The sequence below is a fragment of the Trichosurus vulpecula genome, chromosome 4 (genome assembly GCF_011100635.1).
Source record: "Trichosurus vulpecula isolate mTriVul1 chromosome 4, mTriVul1.pri, whole genome shotgun sequence".
Classification (NCBI taxonomy): Eukaryota; Metazoa; Chordata; class Mammalia; order Diprotodontia; family Phalangeridae; genus Trichosurus; species Trichosurus vulpecula.
In genome coordinates, this window is record NC_050576.1 from 16,890,586 (window position 1) to 16,906,624 (window position 16,039).

General features: G+C 47.1%; 1 protein-coding gene across 6 annotated transcripts in view; it reads left to right on the plus strand.

Annotated features, from left to right (window-relative positions):
- Positions 1-16,039, plus strand: part of DOCK7 (dedicator of cytokinesis 7) — a 178,952-nt gene that overhangs the window by 12,869 nt on the left and 150,044 nt on the right. For all 6 annotated transcript variants that reach the window (XR_005010150.1, XR_005010151.1, XM_036753879.1 and 3 more), the window contains exon 2: positions 8,712-8,817. Coding sequence is in view for 4 of the 6 variants with exons in the window: in XM_036753879.1 (XP_036609774.1) it covers positions 8,712-8,817 (106 nt within the window). In the remaining 2 variants the exon portion in view is untranslated. The remainder of the gene's footprint in view (positions 1-8,711; positions 8,818-16,039) is intronic.

Consider the following 16,039-nt stretch of genomic DNA (forward strand, 5'->3'; position numbering starts at 1 on the left):
AGATGTTGGTCTATACCTAGTTTCTGCCATACTGTTTTCCAGCTTTCCTGGCAATTTTTGTCAAATAATGAGTTTTTGTTCCAAAAGTTTGGATCTTTTGGTTTATTATACACTAGATTACTATGGTCTTTTACCATAATGTAATTTGTACCTAATCTACTCCATTGATCTACCACTCTAGGCAATGATCTTTTTGCAAGATATATAAATGCTTCCTGAGATCCAGGGTTTCTTGGTTTTCCTACAGTCTTCCACCCTGATGGCCAACTGCTTCTGACAAATCTGTCCTCCAGAGGTGGCTGTTCCAATGCCTTTCTCTAATCCTGTCTCTCTGTAGTGCCACACTTCTGCCTGTCTCCAGCCTGCATGGCTTCCAAAGACTGCCAACAGTTCTCTCTCTATTTCTGCTCAAGCTCATTTCTACTCTGAGTTCATAGAGCCCTACAACTTCAGCTGATGTCTCTACCATCGGCTCCAGAACGTATAACATGCAGGGCTCTGATCTCCGTGTCTCTTCTTGTGCTGGTATCTCTGGTTCTTCTTCCTTGCTCCCAAAGTGTCCCAGCTCCTTTTCTAATTGATGCTCACCGTGTCTGCCTGGAGACCTCCTGCAGCGGGCAGGACCTCCCTCCCTCCCCGGTTTGGCTGGTTGCTGACACTTCAGCCAGAGAGCTTTCCTGATGAAGGGTGATGAAGACAAAGCGAAGGGCCTCACTTCTCAAAGGAGTTTGTCCACACAGCAAGCCCACGTCTGCGTTTTGCCACTTTGATCTCTCACACGAAGGCTGGCCTCTGGGGCCCACCTGAAGAAGCTTGGGGAAGCCTCGTTATTATCACTGTCACTGTTGTTCCAATAGGCACGTCAGTAACTTGATGGGGGGGCCATTGGTGAGACCCCTGGTCATTCAGTCAGTCCTGTACCCCCCTCTACAGGAAGCCTTTCCTAATCCCCGATGATTCCCACTGTATCCTGGATATAGCATTTCTGTCCATGTCTGTTTGCATGTTCTCTCCCTTCTTGAGAACAAAGATTGTCTTTTGCCTTCTTCTGTAACCCCAGTGCTTAGCACAGGGCTTGGCACATAGTAGGCCCTTAGTAATTGTTTATTGGCTGTCTGACTGGATCCAGCTGTCATTGGGCTAGCCCACGCCCTTCATCCTGGGTCAGGTGAACCGAGAGCATCTGTGAGCACTGTTCTGGTCTAGGCTGTGTGCTAATGCCGGGAATGCAAAGACAGAAGTCAAAGTCTTTGCCCATAAAGAGCTCCATGTTATTTTGGGGGAGATAAAGTGTGTCTGCATAGAGCACATACCAAATAAAGACCTGCTAAGTTGGGGGGGCAGCTGCCCCCAGCCAGGAAGGCCTCACGTAGAAGGTGGTTCTTGAGGTGAGCATCAGTGGGCACCGGAATCTAAGCAGTGGAAGCCCCTGAGGAACAGCCTAGACCAGCCCGGCTGGGCAGTGGCAGCCAGGAAGGGGCATGGTGGATGATGGGAGATGTGGCAGAAATGCTGAGGACATGAGGTGGCGTTTGGTTCTAGAGATAACAGGGAGCCCCTGGAGTTTGAGGAGGGGAGCTATGTGACTTTCCCGAGTTAAGGAAAACCATGGTCACTGTGAGGATGGTGGATCAGAGTGGGGAAGAACGAGGCTGGGAGACCAGTGGGGAGGACAGTTGTTAGCTGCTGCTGCTGTTATAGCAGTGAGCTGTTCTGGGCATAGTCTGGGTGAGGATCGATGACGACAGCATGGTGGTGCTGGGGGAAAGAGAAGGACCAGGCTGTGCCAGGTCACCTAGGTGTGGAGTGGCTGAGCTTGGCAGCAGAATTTCCACAGGGACTTTGCCTCTCCGCACTTTTTTATCTTGGGAGACCCTGTCATAGTTACCCTGGCCACCAGTCTCTGCATTTATCTCTGACTGGTCTGCCACAAGCTATACCCCACTCCAGCCAACCCCCCCATCAGCTGTCGGGGGAACTTCCCAAAGCAGAAGCCTGACTCTGTGACACCCCTCCCACCTCCACCCCATGCACTGCAGTGGCCCCCAGCACCTTCAGGGTCCAGCATCTGTCCTCCGCTGGTGCTCAGAGCCCTTCATGATCTCTCTTTCCCTCCTCCCACATCCCCCTTGTACTTTGCAGTCTGGTTCATCGGCCTCCTGGCTGTTCCTCCCCAAGATGCTCCATCTTCTCTGGCCATGTGTCCATCATGCCTGGACCCTGCCTCCCCGCTGCTGCCTCAGGGCTTCTTTGGCTTCTTCCAGTCCTCAGCTCACATCCCACCTTCTCAAGGAAGTCTTTCCCAGCTCCTCTTAGTTCTAGGGCCTTTCCTTTTTGGATTGCTTCCAGTTTATCCACCTGTAGCTTGCTGTTTGCCTGTAGATCCTGAGCTTCTCCAGGACAGGGAAGTCTTTTACCTTCCTTTGTTTATTCAGGGCCTAGCACACAGTAGGTGATTAATAAATGTTTAATGATCGACTGATGGATGGAGATTGATGTATTTGAAACTAAGGTCCTCTATGTATAAATGGACCATTGGACTTTGTCCCGAGAATGACTGAAAGAAGCAGCATTTACACACGCTTCCTGTGTGCTGGGAAGAGTTCTAAGGCACTGGGAGTTCAGATATGAGAGACAGCCCTTGCCCACAAAGAGCTTAACCAGCCCTTTTTTGGCACTGGCCCCTTTGGCTGTCCAGTGGTGCCTGCAGATCCCTGCTTCGAATCTTAGGATCGCAGAGTAAACCAATTCTATGGAAGTACAGTCATCAAAACATTTTTTTTAAAAGTTAAGAGGGACCAAGAGGGCAGGACATAACCATGGTATTGTTGACTGACTTCAGCTAAATGGGAAAGGAAGGATAAATGCAGAAAACAGTAATTTTGTGGAATCCTTAAAATAGAGAAAACCAAGCACCAAGCACATGTCCAAGGAAGCTGGCTCTTCCACTTCTGCTCTGACGCCTTTTCACCCTTGGTCCGAGCCCTGGGCTCCCACTGTACATCAGGCTCCTCCCAAGCGCTGGGAAAGGCACAGACTTTTTCCAAATTTAAACAGCCCTTGGCATTTTTCTAGTTCTCTTGGTTTCTGAACATGGGCCATCCTGGAACATAATGCCATTCACACTTTGAAATGCGTCCTCCATCATCTGCTCCTTACGTGTGAGTGAGTGAAGCCTCGGCTTTATCTTTTTCCACTTATTTAAAACAGCCATTTTCTGACATCAGCTCACAAATATGGAGTGCTTTTAAGGCTTTCCCATCTTTTTACAGATGGCACCTTAATTGATCCTCTCTTATAACATAGAAAAACTACTAAACATAAACTGTTCTCCAATCTTGCTTTATTTGGTATGAGTAAGGAGTGGGATTTAGCAAAAAAAAATTCATCTCAAATTCTGGAACTGAATATTTTAAGAGTGGAATTTTTTTAGCGTGTTATTTTTTTCAGATACCAATGTAAAATTTTAAACTCTCCCATTACTTGCATGTTTAGTTTTTAAAAATTATTTACTATGTGCAGTGGAGTAGGGCTCAGTAATGTCACAGTTTTCAAGCTAAAAAAAATTGACAGAAGAAAGTTAGACGATGTTTAAGTCACACTGTTAACAAGGGATTCAATGCACAGATTCAGGCCTTTGATGCCTCTTACAATGCTCCCCGTTCACTAGACCATCACCTTGTATGTTGGCCAACAGCAGTGTCCCCAAGATCCAAGATGCATCCTTGAGACCACATAAACATGGACCTTGTTATTGGTGATCAATGTCTGTGAGACCTGCTTTGGGGCTTTCTAATCGGCCGGGAATCAAAGGCCTTTCTTTTCTCATTCAGTCTTCTGTGGTTGGCAGTGACCTGATGGAGCTGCTGCTGGTAACATGTTTTTTCCAGTTTAAAAATAGCCCCCCAGAAGTAAACAGGTGACCACCCAAAAGCTGGCCAAATGGAGGGAATTTCATTCATGAGCCTGTCAGTGACATCCTGGGGGAAGGATGGGGTCCCTGACGCTGCAGCAGCGTTTTCCTTGGAATTACAGGATGGAGGCATTTTAGCATTTTCAGTGAAACTCCAACAACATGACTTAGGCTGAGTTTCCGAATAGGTGGTAATTCAGGAGAGTGGGGAATGCTTCTGTTTCACGGGACTTTGCTGATCTTAAATTCTGATTTGGGAAGCTCTCCCCTAGAAATAAATATTCATGGGTGACAAGCTCAGTCCTCAGAGACTATTCCTATGTCCTTGTTTCTGTTCATCCGTGAGTTTCTCAGCTAAAGCAGATTTTGAGAAAAGTTGCTGCATTTAGAGGCTGACGACCGTCTTTTACTCGGTTTCTCTTTTGGCTGATTCCCATCTCGAAGCTTCTCATTTCTTTCTCTTCTCACCCTGACCTGATTTTCTAAGTCGGGGGATTGGAAGCTGGCTCTGTGTGTGCCCTTGGCAGCCTCGGTGTGCAGTGGGAGCCTTTCCATTGGAGGGAAACCTCCTCCACCGTGGGGATGCTGCCTGGGCTGTTTGGAAAGGAGTGCCTGCAAGTGCTGGTCGTGGGGGAGGAAGGAAAAAGGGTGCTGGGAAGGCACGAGACTGAGGACGCGGTAGGTAGCAGCTCTCTTCCAGGATGTCAGCCGGGTAATAGTTTAATTGCCTGATTATGAAATTGGTGCAGACTGGGGTCTTAGAGGAGTATCCGTGTCTGTGTCTAAATAATGATAATAATAATAGCTCATATTTATCCAGCACTTTAAGTTTTCCCAATATCATCTCATTTGAATCTCAATAAAGCCTCTTAATTTAACAAGCATTTATTAAATTTTTTTGTTATAAATAGACTGAAAGGGCTGGCTGGTTGGGTGACCTCAGATCCGGTACCACGTCTACGCAGCATCAAGTGACTCTAGCACACGGGTCTGCTTGCTTGGGGTCGCTTCAGAGCTCTGTTAACACCAGGACACAGGGCGGCCCAGGGAAAGAGTCAGGGAGCTGAGGGTGAAGCCTGCCACTGCCCTGGTGACCTGTGTGACCTGGGGAGCGCCCCACGTGCCAGGTGCTTCCTAGGCACTGGGGATGCAGATACAAGAGAGAAGGCCTCACTGCCTTCAGGCGACATGTACAGCTAGGCGGATAAAGGAGCACCCCTTATTGTCTTATAGTCTTAGTCACCCCTGTAGTCTTAGTGAGGGGAACCAATTCAAATATAATTGGGAAATATTTAACAGGATCAATCAAAATACAATGGAATATAGATAATATTAATGTGTGGTTTTCTGTGGCCATCCACCTCCAGAGGTTGGAATGCAGTTTGAAGCTTCATTTTTAACACTTTCTTTTTTTTTCTTTTTTGCAGCATGGCTAACATGGAAATATGTTTCGCATATTTCACATGTATAATTTATATCACCTTTTTGCCTTCACAATAAGTAGGAGAGGGCTGGAAGGGAAGGAGAGAGTTCAGAGCTCAAAATTTAAAAAAAAATGTTAAAAATGAATAGTAATTTTTCAAAGATAATAGTTAAAAAAATAAAATGTGGTTTTTCTAAGCCCGTTTGGCCTGCAGGCATCCTTTCATACCATCGAGTGGCCCTCTTTCTGAGTTTGTCGCCGTTGGCTGAGGGCCGACAGTTGGGTAACGCTGGTGACTCATACTGCTGGCATGTGTCAGAAATGGTCTTGAACCCCTTCCTTCCTGACTGAAGCCAGCTTTCTAGCCACCGTGTCATGCTGACCCTCATACCTCCAACGCAGACAATATACATGCCTAAATAGAAGAGATTTTTTGAGGGGAGGCTATAGCTGTTGGGGACATGTGGAAAGGCCTCATGTAGAAGGTGATGCTTGAGCTGAACTTTGCAGGAAATAGAGGTGGCCTCGAAAATGGCCTGTACAGAGGTGTGGAGGCTGGAAATGCCTTGTTGTGTGTGAGGAACATCCAGGCAGCCAGTCTGATGGGATCAGAAGTAAGTGAAGGGAAGAGACAGCGTGTGAGAGGCCTTCAGTGGCAAACAGAAGAGTTTGGGTTTGGCCCTGTCATCGCTGAGGTCACCTGCTCTAAAGACCGCCAGCTGGTGCCCAGATGCTAGACATGGCCAATGCCTCAGTGGGTTTACGGAAGGCTTCTTGTGGGTAGTGATAGGAGTGGAAATGAAAGGACATCAATAAGCATTGGTTTTAATGCATAAAAGAAAAAGTGTTCAGAAGGGAAGACAAAAGAGTGATTTTATTTTCTACCTTGTTAAATTTAAACCACGTGCAGCAGAAATTCACCATTTATACAGTCCTCCTTCTTATTCTTTGGATGTTGAAATGTTTGTTTTGTTGATGACTGTTAAATTTGTAATAGAAAAAAAAATAAACCTGCACCTAGAAGGTGCCTCTCGCTATGTTACCTACTCATTGGACGTAAGAGCTTTTTGGACCTTCTGGGCGAGCACAGAGGCAGCTCACGTTTGTAATAATGCTGTTTCAGTGGAGTTGCATAATAATATAGTACTTTAATATTTATGAAGCACTTTTTTAAAGAACTGATTCCCTGCCTCCCACTGCCTGGTCTCTTGTTTCTGTTCCCACCAGCTCCTTCCGAGTCCTGTTCTAGAACCCAGCCCTTTCTCCATGCCTTCTGGAGTCATACACTTCCCCCCTCCTTCCATCTTCTGGCTCCCTCCTGATGACCTGGCTGCCCTGGACGCCCTTTCTGACCCTGGCTATACTTTCACTCATTCGCCCGGACTCACTGGTCAAGGTGGGGGGAGTAGGAATCCTCCCTGTTCCCGTGGCCCCTGCCAGGGTCTCCCTGTCCCACCATCTCCCAGTGACCTCTCTCAGCCTGTCAGGGTCCTTCAGTCCACACTTTGCACCCATTCTGAACTCTAGTAGCAGTTGTCTGCGGGCCTCCTGTGTGCTCAGGAGCTGGCTAACAGTCTTTCCTCCTCCTGCCTGGGGACATGAGCATACAAGTGGTCATTCCTCAAGCACTGTCACTCTGGTTCTCAGATGGCTCATTTCAGATGCCCACCCTCCCACGCCATCTCAACCACACACAAAGATGGCCACAGGCACCCCGACGTGCTCTGCTTCCATGAACTCTGAAATTCCCTCAGATGATCACGAGCCCTTAGCATCCCTGTTCTTCCTCTGCATCTCAAGATCCCAGATCACCTCCTTCTTTCCTCGTGCTGAGCCCTGGGTGAACCAGGTCAACTCTACCCTCCCTTGAAGGCCTGGAACCCTGTTCCCCCATGCTGCTCCTGTCCAGCCGAGGCTCAGCCTTGGATCCACCAGGCATTACCTTTGCCCCCACATGCGCCTGCTGTGGCTGGGCCACTACAGATTGACATTACCCAGACCCAGCTGGGCCCTTACTACTTCTGGGCAGCCCCTCTATAGCCCCACCTTGCGCTCCCTCTCCCCACAGCAGCTCTTCCAAGGCTTTCCATCCCTCCCTGAGCCTCCCAGCACAGAACCTGGCCCCATCTGTTACAGAAAAGCTGGCACCTGCTCCCCAGGAGCTGCGTCTTCTCCCCTCGTCCTCTTGTGTCACTCCCCTTCCCTGCCTGGCTCTCAGTCTGGCTCCAGCCCTCCTCATTCCCCCAAACAGCCCTCTCTTGTTTGCCAAAGCCAGTGGCCGTTTCTCAGTGCCCCTCCTCCACCTCTCTGCAGCCTTTGATCCATCCATCACACTCTTCTCGAGAGGCTTTCTGGACACCCCCTTGGCTACTGCTTCTCTACCATCAGGCCATTCTTCCTGGTCTCCTTAGCGAGATCTTCATGCAGGACTTGGCTGCTGATGGTGGGTGTTTCCTAGGGCTCTGTCCTCGGCCCCTTCTCCCCTCCCTCCGTGATCTCAGCAGTGTTCACGGACTTCATCACCATCCTGCGAGGTCCAGCTTTATAACCTCCCGGCTCATCTCCGCTCTCACACTTCTAAAGAGACGTCCCACAGACATCCCAAATTCACAAGCCTCAGAATGAATTCATTGTTTCTCTCCTTTTTTATTTTGAAGAATCAGTTCATTTATAGGCTTGGGGTCATGATAATAATGGGGGCAGCGAGGTGGCGCCGCAGTGTGTAGAGCACAAGGGCCGGAGTCAGGAAGACTAATCTTCCTGAGTTCAAATCCTGCCTCAGACACTTACTAGCTGAGTGACCCTGGGCAAGTCACTGAACCCTGTCTGCCTCAGTTTCCTCATCTGTAAAATGAGCTGGAGAAGAACATGGCAAACCACTCCTGTATCTTTGCCTAGAAAACCCCAAATGGGGCCATGGACCATCAGACGTGACTGAAAACAACTGAACAGCAGCGGCGATAAACTAGTCACTAACATTTGTCCAGTACTTTAAGTTTGCAAAATACACTTGAAGGAATCATCTCATTTGATCCTCGTGTACATTCTGTGAAGGAGGTGCTGTTATCATCCCCATTTCTCGGGTGAGAAAGCTGAGCCTGAGCGCATGTAAGTGACTGGCCCAGGTCCACAGCTCATGTGCCCACGGCAGGAATTGAACAGTGCTCCCTCCACAGTGCCAGCGCCTCACTGCTGAAGCGGCGCTGTGTTCCACTTGCATTTATTCCTACTGCCCGCGTGTTCATCTCTCAGAACCATATTTTAGTTAATTGTGATTAATTTTGCACAAACATTGGTGCAAAATAGCTGTCCCCAACGCTCCTTTTCCCACCTGCACAGGTTTTTCTAATCTGTGACTTGTTTTCCTCCTCCTAGAACGGTGGCGGCTGAAGTGAGGAAGCAGATCTCGGGCCAGTACAGCGGCTCGCCCCAGCTTCTCAAGAACCTCAGCCTTGTGGGCAGTGTTTCCCACCACGCAAGTGTAAGTAGTGCATCAAAAATGGGGTCGGTGATGGCCCGTCCCCGATGAGGCCACAACCATTTGTGGGAAGCATTTTACAGGTAACTGGCATCTGACTGAGGAGGAGAGGCTCCTTGGCCCCCGGGGCCTCCCCCACGTGCCCTGGATCTTCTTTCTGCAGCTCGAGTGGGACTCCAGGGAGGATGAGCGTGCAGCTGACCCCAGGGGACCTTTTCCTTTCCTTCTGTGAGGGACGTCACTCTCCACACCTGGAGCCTCAGGGCCCTGCACCTCATCTCTCCCCTCCAGTCTTCCCTTGTGTGTGCGTGCGTGCGTGTACACACATACGCCCTAGATAATCATTGTTAAGCACCCCTCCTTCTGTAAAGAGGCATGGAAACACAGCTATCCAGAGAGGGCAGAGGTGTTTGGAGGGATTTTCTTCTCGTACAGAGTATTGAGCTTGTGAGTTAACTAGTAACAGGTACACAGAGTATGGTAGAAATTAGGTCTTTCTGATACTTGGGCAATTCTGGTAAAATGGTGGATGCCGATATTCATTGCTTTGATGGAGACGTATTTAGATGACCCCCAAAAATGCTGTTTCCTGGTGTATTCTCTCAGATACTGCTGAAGAGAGTCACAACAAAAGGTGTGTAGTGTGTAAAAGCTGTGTAGCCTGCGGGGAAGTGCACTGGCAAATTCTTCCCTTGGCCCAAGAAGGTGCCATTATATAGCACAAGAAGAGCGCCCCCAGCAGGTCAGATGTGGTAGTTGAATGGGATTCCATTATATGATGAACTGTTAACATCCGCGCCTCCGTGAATCGTCGTGTATTAGAACGGTGTTGCATCCGTGCACTCCGTTACCTACAGTTTGGTTTCGTGGGTCGGATTTCATCCCATTGCTCGACGTCCCTCCTGGTGGTGTTCCAAGGTCAGTGATGCTGGAGGTAGAGGAGAGCCACCCAGTGACAAAGCCAGGATACTCTGTTTTCAGGGAGGCAGATGGGTCGGCAAGCTTTTCTTCAGCGTTTGCTTTGTGCCAGCCTTTGTACGGAGGCACAGACGAGAATGAAACATTGGGATTAGACATGTATAGGCAAAATCTATATTATAGACTCAATACAAGGTAATTTGGTGGGTGGGGCTGGCAGCCTAGCTGAGGAGGGATCAGGAAAGTTTCATGTAGAAGGGAATGCTGGGACTGATTCCTCAAGGAAAGTAGGAATCCTCAGAGGCAGCAATGATGAGGGGGTGCTTTCCAGGCACGAGTCACTGTCAGTGCAAAGGTGCAGAGGTGGAAGATGGAGTGTGCTGTGGGAAGAACAGCAGGGGACAGTGTGAGTGCTTTAGAATGCAGGGAGGAGATCGATGTGTGACCTAATAGTCCTGGCAGGTTCAGTTAGTAAGAGGCTGTCAGTGCCCTGGAGAAGGGTCTGTACTTGAGCTAGTCACTCCCTGCTGTCTCCTATCACATCATCTCTTTAGTTTTTAAAGTTTCTCTGTGTTACAAGGTCACACAGAGAGGCATCAGCCTTGGAGAGAAGGGCCTCTTCTCCACCTCACAGTGGAGGAGAGACGTGGGTGTGACATCCAGGTGTTCTGAGATACAGAGAAGGAGAGAAAGAAGACACTCAGCAAAGGGCCCCTTCTCTTCTTAATGGAGTATGATCCTGGGGGTGACAGGGAGGTGACTGGAGTTTGGAGGGGGGGTGGACTGCGCTTTAGGAAAATCACCCTGGCAGCTGAATGCTGGATGGGCTGGAGTGCAGAGAGCCCGGAGGCAGGCAGCCACACCATGATCTATCCATGAGGGGACGAGGGCCTGAGAGGAGGGGATGTTCTTGAGAGACATTGCAAATGAGAAATCACTACGCCTTGGCAACAGCTGGGATATGGGGGAGCCTGGGGGTCTGGGAAGATGTGCTGCCGTGCACTATGATAGGGAAATCAGGGAGGGAGAGTGGAGAGGGAAAAATGAGTTTAGTTTTACAAATGTTTGATTGAACTGCCTCCTGGACATCCAGTTCGAGGTGTCTGAAAGGCAGTTAGTTGGAGATGGGAGTCTGAGGGCAGCAGGTCAGGGCAGGAATCATCAGTGTAGAGGTGGTCATGAAATCCATGGCAGCTGATGGGGTGATACTTCTGTGGTCCAGTCAGAGGGGTCCTTAGGGGGCTGTTTCTAAGCACTTTATCAGTGAATTAGGTGAGTGACTAAAAAGATTGAAAAGGTGACAAATAAAGAACCTCAGCCAAACACTAAAATAGACATTCTGAAAATCAAAGGAAATTAATAAAATGGAAAACAAAAACTTGAATTAATAAAACTATAAGCTCTTTTGAATAAAAAATTAACAAAATAAATGATTATGTCATCCGATTTTTTTTTAAAGAGGAAAAACAAATTGCCCTTATTAGAAAAAGAATTCCTAATGGCTAGTTACACCCCTCCCTCTCCCCCCCACCCCAGCCTAAATTCTCTCTCCTTCCCTGGCCTCCTTCAAGGTTTAGCCCAGACTCACCTTCCAAAAACAGCTCACAGCCACAGTAAGCCCTTAGTATTTCTTGACTGCCTGATGGAAATAAAGGAAATTATTAGAAATTGTTTTGCCCAATTATATGCCAGAAAATGGATAGTTTAGAAGAAATGGTTAACTACCTGTAAAAAATAGAAAACACCTAGATAACCAGAACAAGGGCTAGACAATTTAAATGCCCAAATTCCATGAGTGGGTGGAGTTGGGGCAATGGCCTGAGAAAGTACCAACCTCTAGGACTGGATAAGAAGAGCCAGAGACTCCCTGGGCAGGAGCTCCAGATGGAACCCCAGGTGTCAATGTGGATACTTCATATGTCTGAGTTACTTAAGTAAGTGATTGGAAGTGTCATCCTAATGTCACCTGCACTGGTGCTTTCTGTGCTGGATCGAGGTCTTGGGTTCTTTGATAGATTCTGCTGCCTCAGATCCATTTAAATCAGGGAAGAGGCGAGGGAGCAGCCAGCCGTCTCTGAAGCATCTGCCTGCACAGGGCACATAACCTGCTTTGCTTTGTGTCCAGAATAAGATGGTCAGGCTTGGTGGGCTCTGTCCACTTAGTGCAGAAGAGGCTCAGGAGCATCTCCTGAAAAGGACAGGTGTTAACCAAGCTGCCTTCCCCCAAGATGTGGGAATTAGGGAAGCAGACGTTGATCTGCATTATGATAACAAGTTGGAGCTCATTCCCTTTCTTCATACGCATTGGGTGCCCAGCTCTCCTGGGAACCAAGAATAAAAAGGCTGAAGTTAAATGGGCCCTGCCCACAAGGAGCTTACATTCTCTTGAGGGAGAGGAGGAGAAAATCTGCACATAAGTAAATACAGTCCATCCTCACCTTTCACAGGGGTAACATTCTTAGGAAACAGCACTGTGAAAGTTCTGGGAGATGGGGCGAAGGTCCTGCAGTTACCCTGGGCAGTCATCTTGTGCAAGAGATTGCTGGAAACAGACTTTTCAGCAGATGATTCTTTATTTCTGATACCATGAGCTTTTCCTAACACAGCAGCTGGGAAAAATCTCATAAAGCACAGGGGAGAAGAGGGCAGAGATGTCAGAAGAATCTGAGGTAAACAGGGTCAAGGAGCAGCCTACCACCTCTGAGCCCCCTGGGCTTGCGGGCAGCAGCCGGGGGGACCCAATCCCATCCACCCACAAACTTAGCTGCTTTTCTGTTTCTTCAGTTCTCTCCTGGCAGATGGGAGAGGTTACTTCGTGAACATTGGCCTCTAAAGGGACGGTCAGTGTGAGGGCCTGGGGATGAGTACTCAGTGCGAGGAAGAGCGGCAAGGCTGGACAGGCCCAGAGGGGGAGTAAAAGCAGTAAGGCCCGAAGGGCAGGTTGGGGCCACTCTGGGAAGGTCTTTACAAGCCGACAAAGCTGTTGATCTTGGATCCTAAAGGCAAGGCAGTAGGGAGCAATGGATGCTTCTAGTAAGCAGGGGAGTGACCTGGCTAACCCCAGGCACTGGGCGGGGAAGGTCACATCCCGCCTTAGACACTTACTTGCTGGGTGTCCTTGGACAAGTCACTTAACCTCTACCTGTCTGTCTTCATCTGTGAAATGGGGACAATCATAGCACCCACCTCCCACAACTGTTGTGAGAATCAAACGAGGCCATGTTTATACTGCTTAGTACAGCGCCTGGCACATAGTAGGTGCTCTGTAATGCTGGTTCCTGTTGTTATTGTCATGCCTGTGCTTTAGGGAAATCACTGTAGCGGCTGTGAGGAATACACACACACACACACACACACACTCACACACATGTATGCGTGTGTATACATATACGTGTATGTATGCACACCCACACATACACACACTCACATATGAAGGATGAGACTTGAAAGAGACCATGTCACCAGATGAAATCTTGAGTCAGTAAGTACAGTTAGATGCTTTAAAAAACCAAAATTGACGAACTATTAACGAGCTTGCTCTTCCGGTATGAAAAATGAAAAAGGAGAAATCACAACAAACGCACGGAGAAGAAATGAAGGAAGCTATTGCTCAATTATATTCCAACAGAATTGATAATTTAAAGGAAGTGAATGAAATGCTGAAAAAATGTAAAACATGCAGATTAACAGGACAAGGAATTTAAATAACCCAATTTCAGAAAAGGAAATTGATCAAGCAATAACAAATGAACTCCCAAATAAATAGATCCCAGAATCAAATGGCTTTATAAATGAGTTTTATGAAACTTTGGAAGAGCTATTAATTGCAATTTTATATAATCTGTTTGCAAGAACAGGAAAAGAGGGGATCCTCCCAGATTCATTATATCATACAATGATGGTCTTCGTAACCTAAATCAGAGAGAGACAAAATGAAAAGGAGAAAATTATAGAAAAAAAATCTGTCGTAAAAATTGTAAACAAAATATTAGCAAATGGCTACAGTAATGTTTCAAAAAGATTGTATGCTTTTAACAGCTAGGATTTATAGATTGGGTCAATATTAAGACAAGTGCAAATATAACAAAATCACATAGTTATTTCAATAGATGTGGAAAAAGGTTTCGCAAAATTCAATATGCATTTCTGATAAAAACACCAAAAAGCAAAGAACTAAATACACCTTTTCTTAACACGGTAAGTAGTATTTATCCTTGGGGGAACAAAAGAGAGCCTCAATTATATCTAATCAAGATAAATTAGAGGCCTTTCTATTGAAGCCCAAGGAAAAGTAAACATGGCTATCATCAGTCAGACAGTAAACCTGTATTAAGCACTTACTAGGTGCTACTGTGATTACCACTGTTACTTGACCCTGTGCTAGAAATGCCCACTCTAGCAGTAAGACAAGAAGACGCTGCGGGACTAATCCCAGAGGAAAGAGAAATAGAATTGTTGCCGTTTGCAGATGATCCATTCAAGAACTCTACAAAGTTATCAAAAAATTAATTGAAATAATAACTTGAGGAAAGTAGCAAGATATAAAACAATGGCAAATTATGTCTCTTTATATATTACCAACAAAATCCAACAGGAAGAAATTTCATTCAAAATAATTATAAAATGTAGAAATATTAGGAACTATACCCAAGAATTCTGTGAATATAATTTTAAGTCACTCTTACATAAAGACAGATAGACTTAAATAAATCGGGAGAGATTGTGTATGGTGGGGCCACGCTAATATGCTAAATGACCGTGCTTCCTAAATTAATTTACTCATTTCCATACCTATCAGACATAAGTGGGAAGGAAGGGAGGCTAATTTTCAACTGTACTACAAAGCAGTCCTATCAGAATGGTTTGGTACTGGCTAAAAAATAGTAAAGTTAATCAGTAGCTTAGATTTAGTACATAACATTCAGACCAACCAAATAGTGTGATAAGGTGTTTGATAAACTGAAAGACCACAGTGACAGAGACCGCCAGGAAAGCTGGAGAGGACCCGGGCAGCAGGTAGATCTACACCTTATACCGTGTGCCAAAACACTCGATTTACGTGCATAAATGGTCACATTATAAATTAGAGGAGCAAGGGAGAAAATGCCGTTGAGGAGGATGGTTGGAGGGAGTGTTCGTGAGCAAACAAGGTATGGAGAAGGTCACAGGAGGTACACTGTTGAGTATGTAAAATTGAAAAGTTTTTAAATGCAGTATATTAGGAAGGCAGAATTTATGATTTCAAAGAGAATCTCATATGTGCCTAAAAGGTCCGGAACCGCAGGATATAAGGAATTCTCTAGGCAGAAGGCAGGAGAACTAAAGCATGTATTTACACTCCACAATAACAAGCCCACAAACCAGCGTCCCCATTTTGATATTTTCATCAAAAGCTTCCAGGCCCAATAAGTCCGCCTTACAAGGGTAACCAGGAGGCCACAGAGAAGCGAGATGGTATAAGGCAAAATCGTATACATGCTTCCCCTCTACGGTAAGAAGATTACCCACTAGCCTCTAGTCAGCTCTGCTACCGGCAGCTCAGCTTCGGCTGTAGGCGTCTCTGGCTCCAACCGGAAAAGGAAAGGAGGATCTTCAAGCTGTCCTCTCCCCTCTTATAGAGTTTTTGACATCATCAAGCGCCGCCTGAACGACCAGGGCCGATTGGTTCTTGATTTGGCCCCTCCCCCTAGCGTAGACCACGTTAACACACCTCCCCTCAGCCAGCCCCACGACCCATCACACAGGAAGCTCTCCAATCCCTGGCATGGTCGCTGGGCCTCCTGCCCTGGAAGAGCAAGCCCCAGTCCAGTGTCCAGGGAAGCTCAATGAGGTAAGCTGAGTCATTCAAAGCAAACAAAGTTCATTCTGGTTACATGCAGTTAAAATTATAGGAGAATTTATAATTGGAAACAGATCTCAGCACCTTGCAAGCTGGATGTTCAGAGACATTTTAAACCCAACGTGTCTGAAACTGTCCTTGTAATCTTTCCCCCAAACCACACCCTCTTTCAAACTCCCCTGTTTCCACTGGGACGTGCTGCCACTTCAGGGTCTCAGGGTCATCCTTCTGTCCACAGATCAGTCGCTGTCAGACCTGCCATTTCCACCCACCCTCAGTGCCTCTTACTTGGATGATTGCAGTAAGTAGCCTTTGTCTCAGGGCTCCCTTCAAGGCTCCCTAAAGTCCTGCCGTCTGCAAGAAGCTGTTCTTCATTTATCGTGTACGCGTCTTGTTTTTGCGTATTGTCTGTTTCGTCAGACTGAGCCCCTTGAGAGCCCCTTAGTTTCTATGTCTTTCTTTGTATCA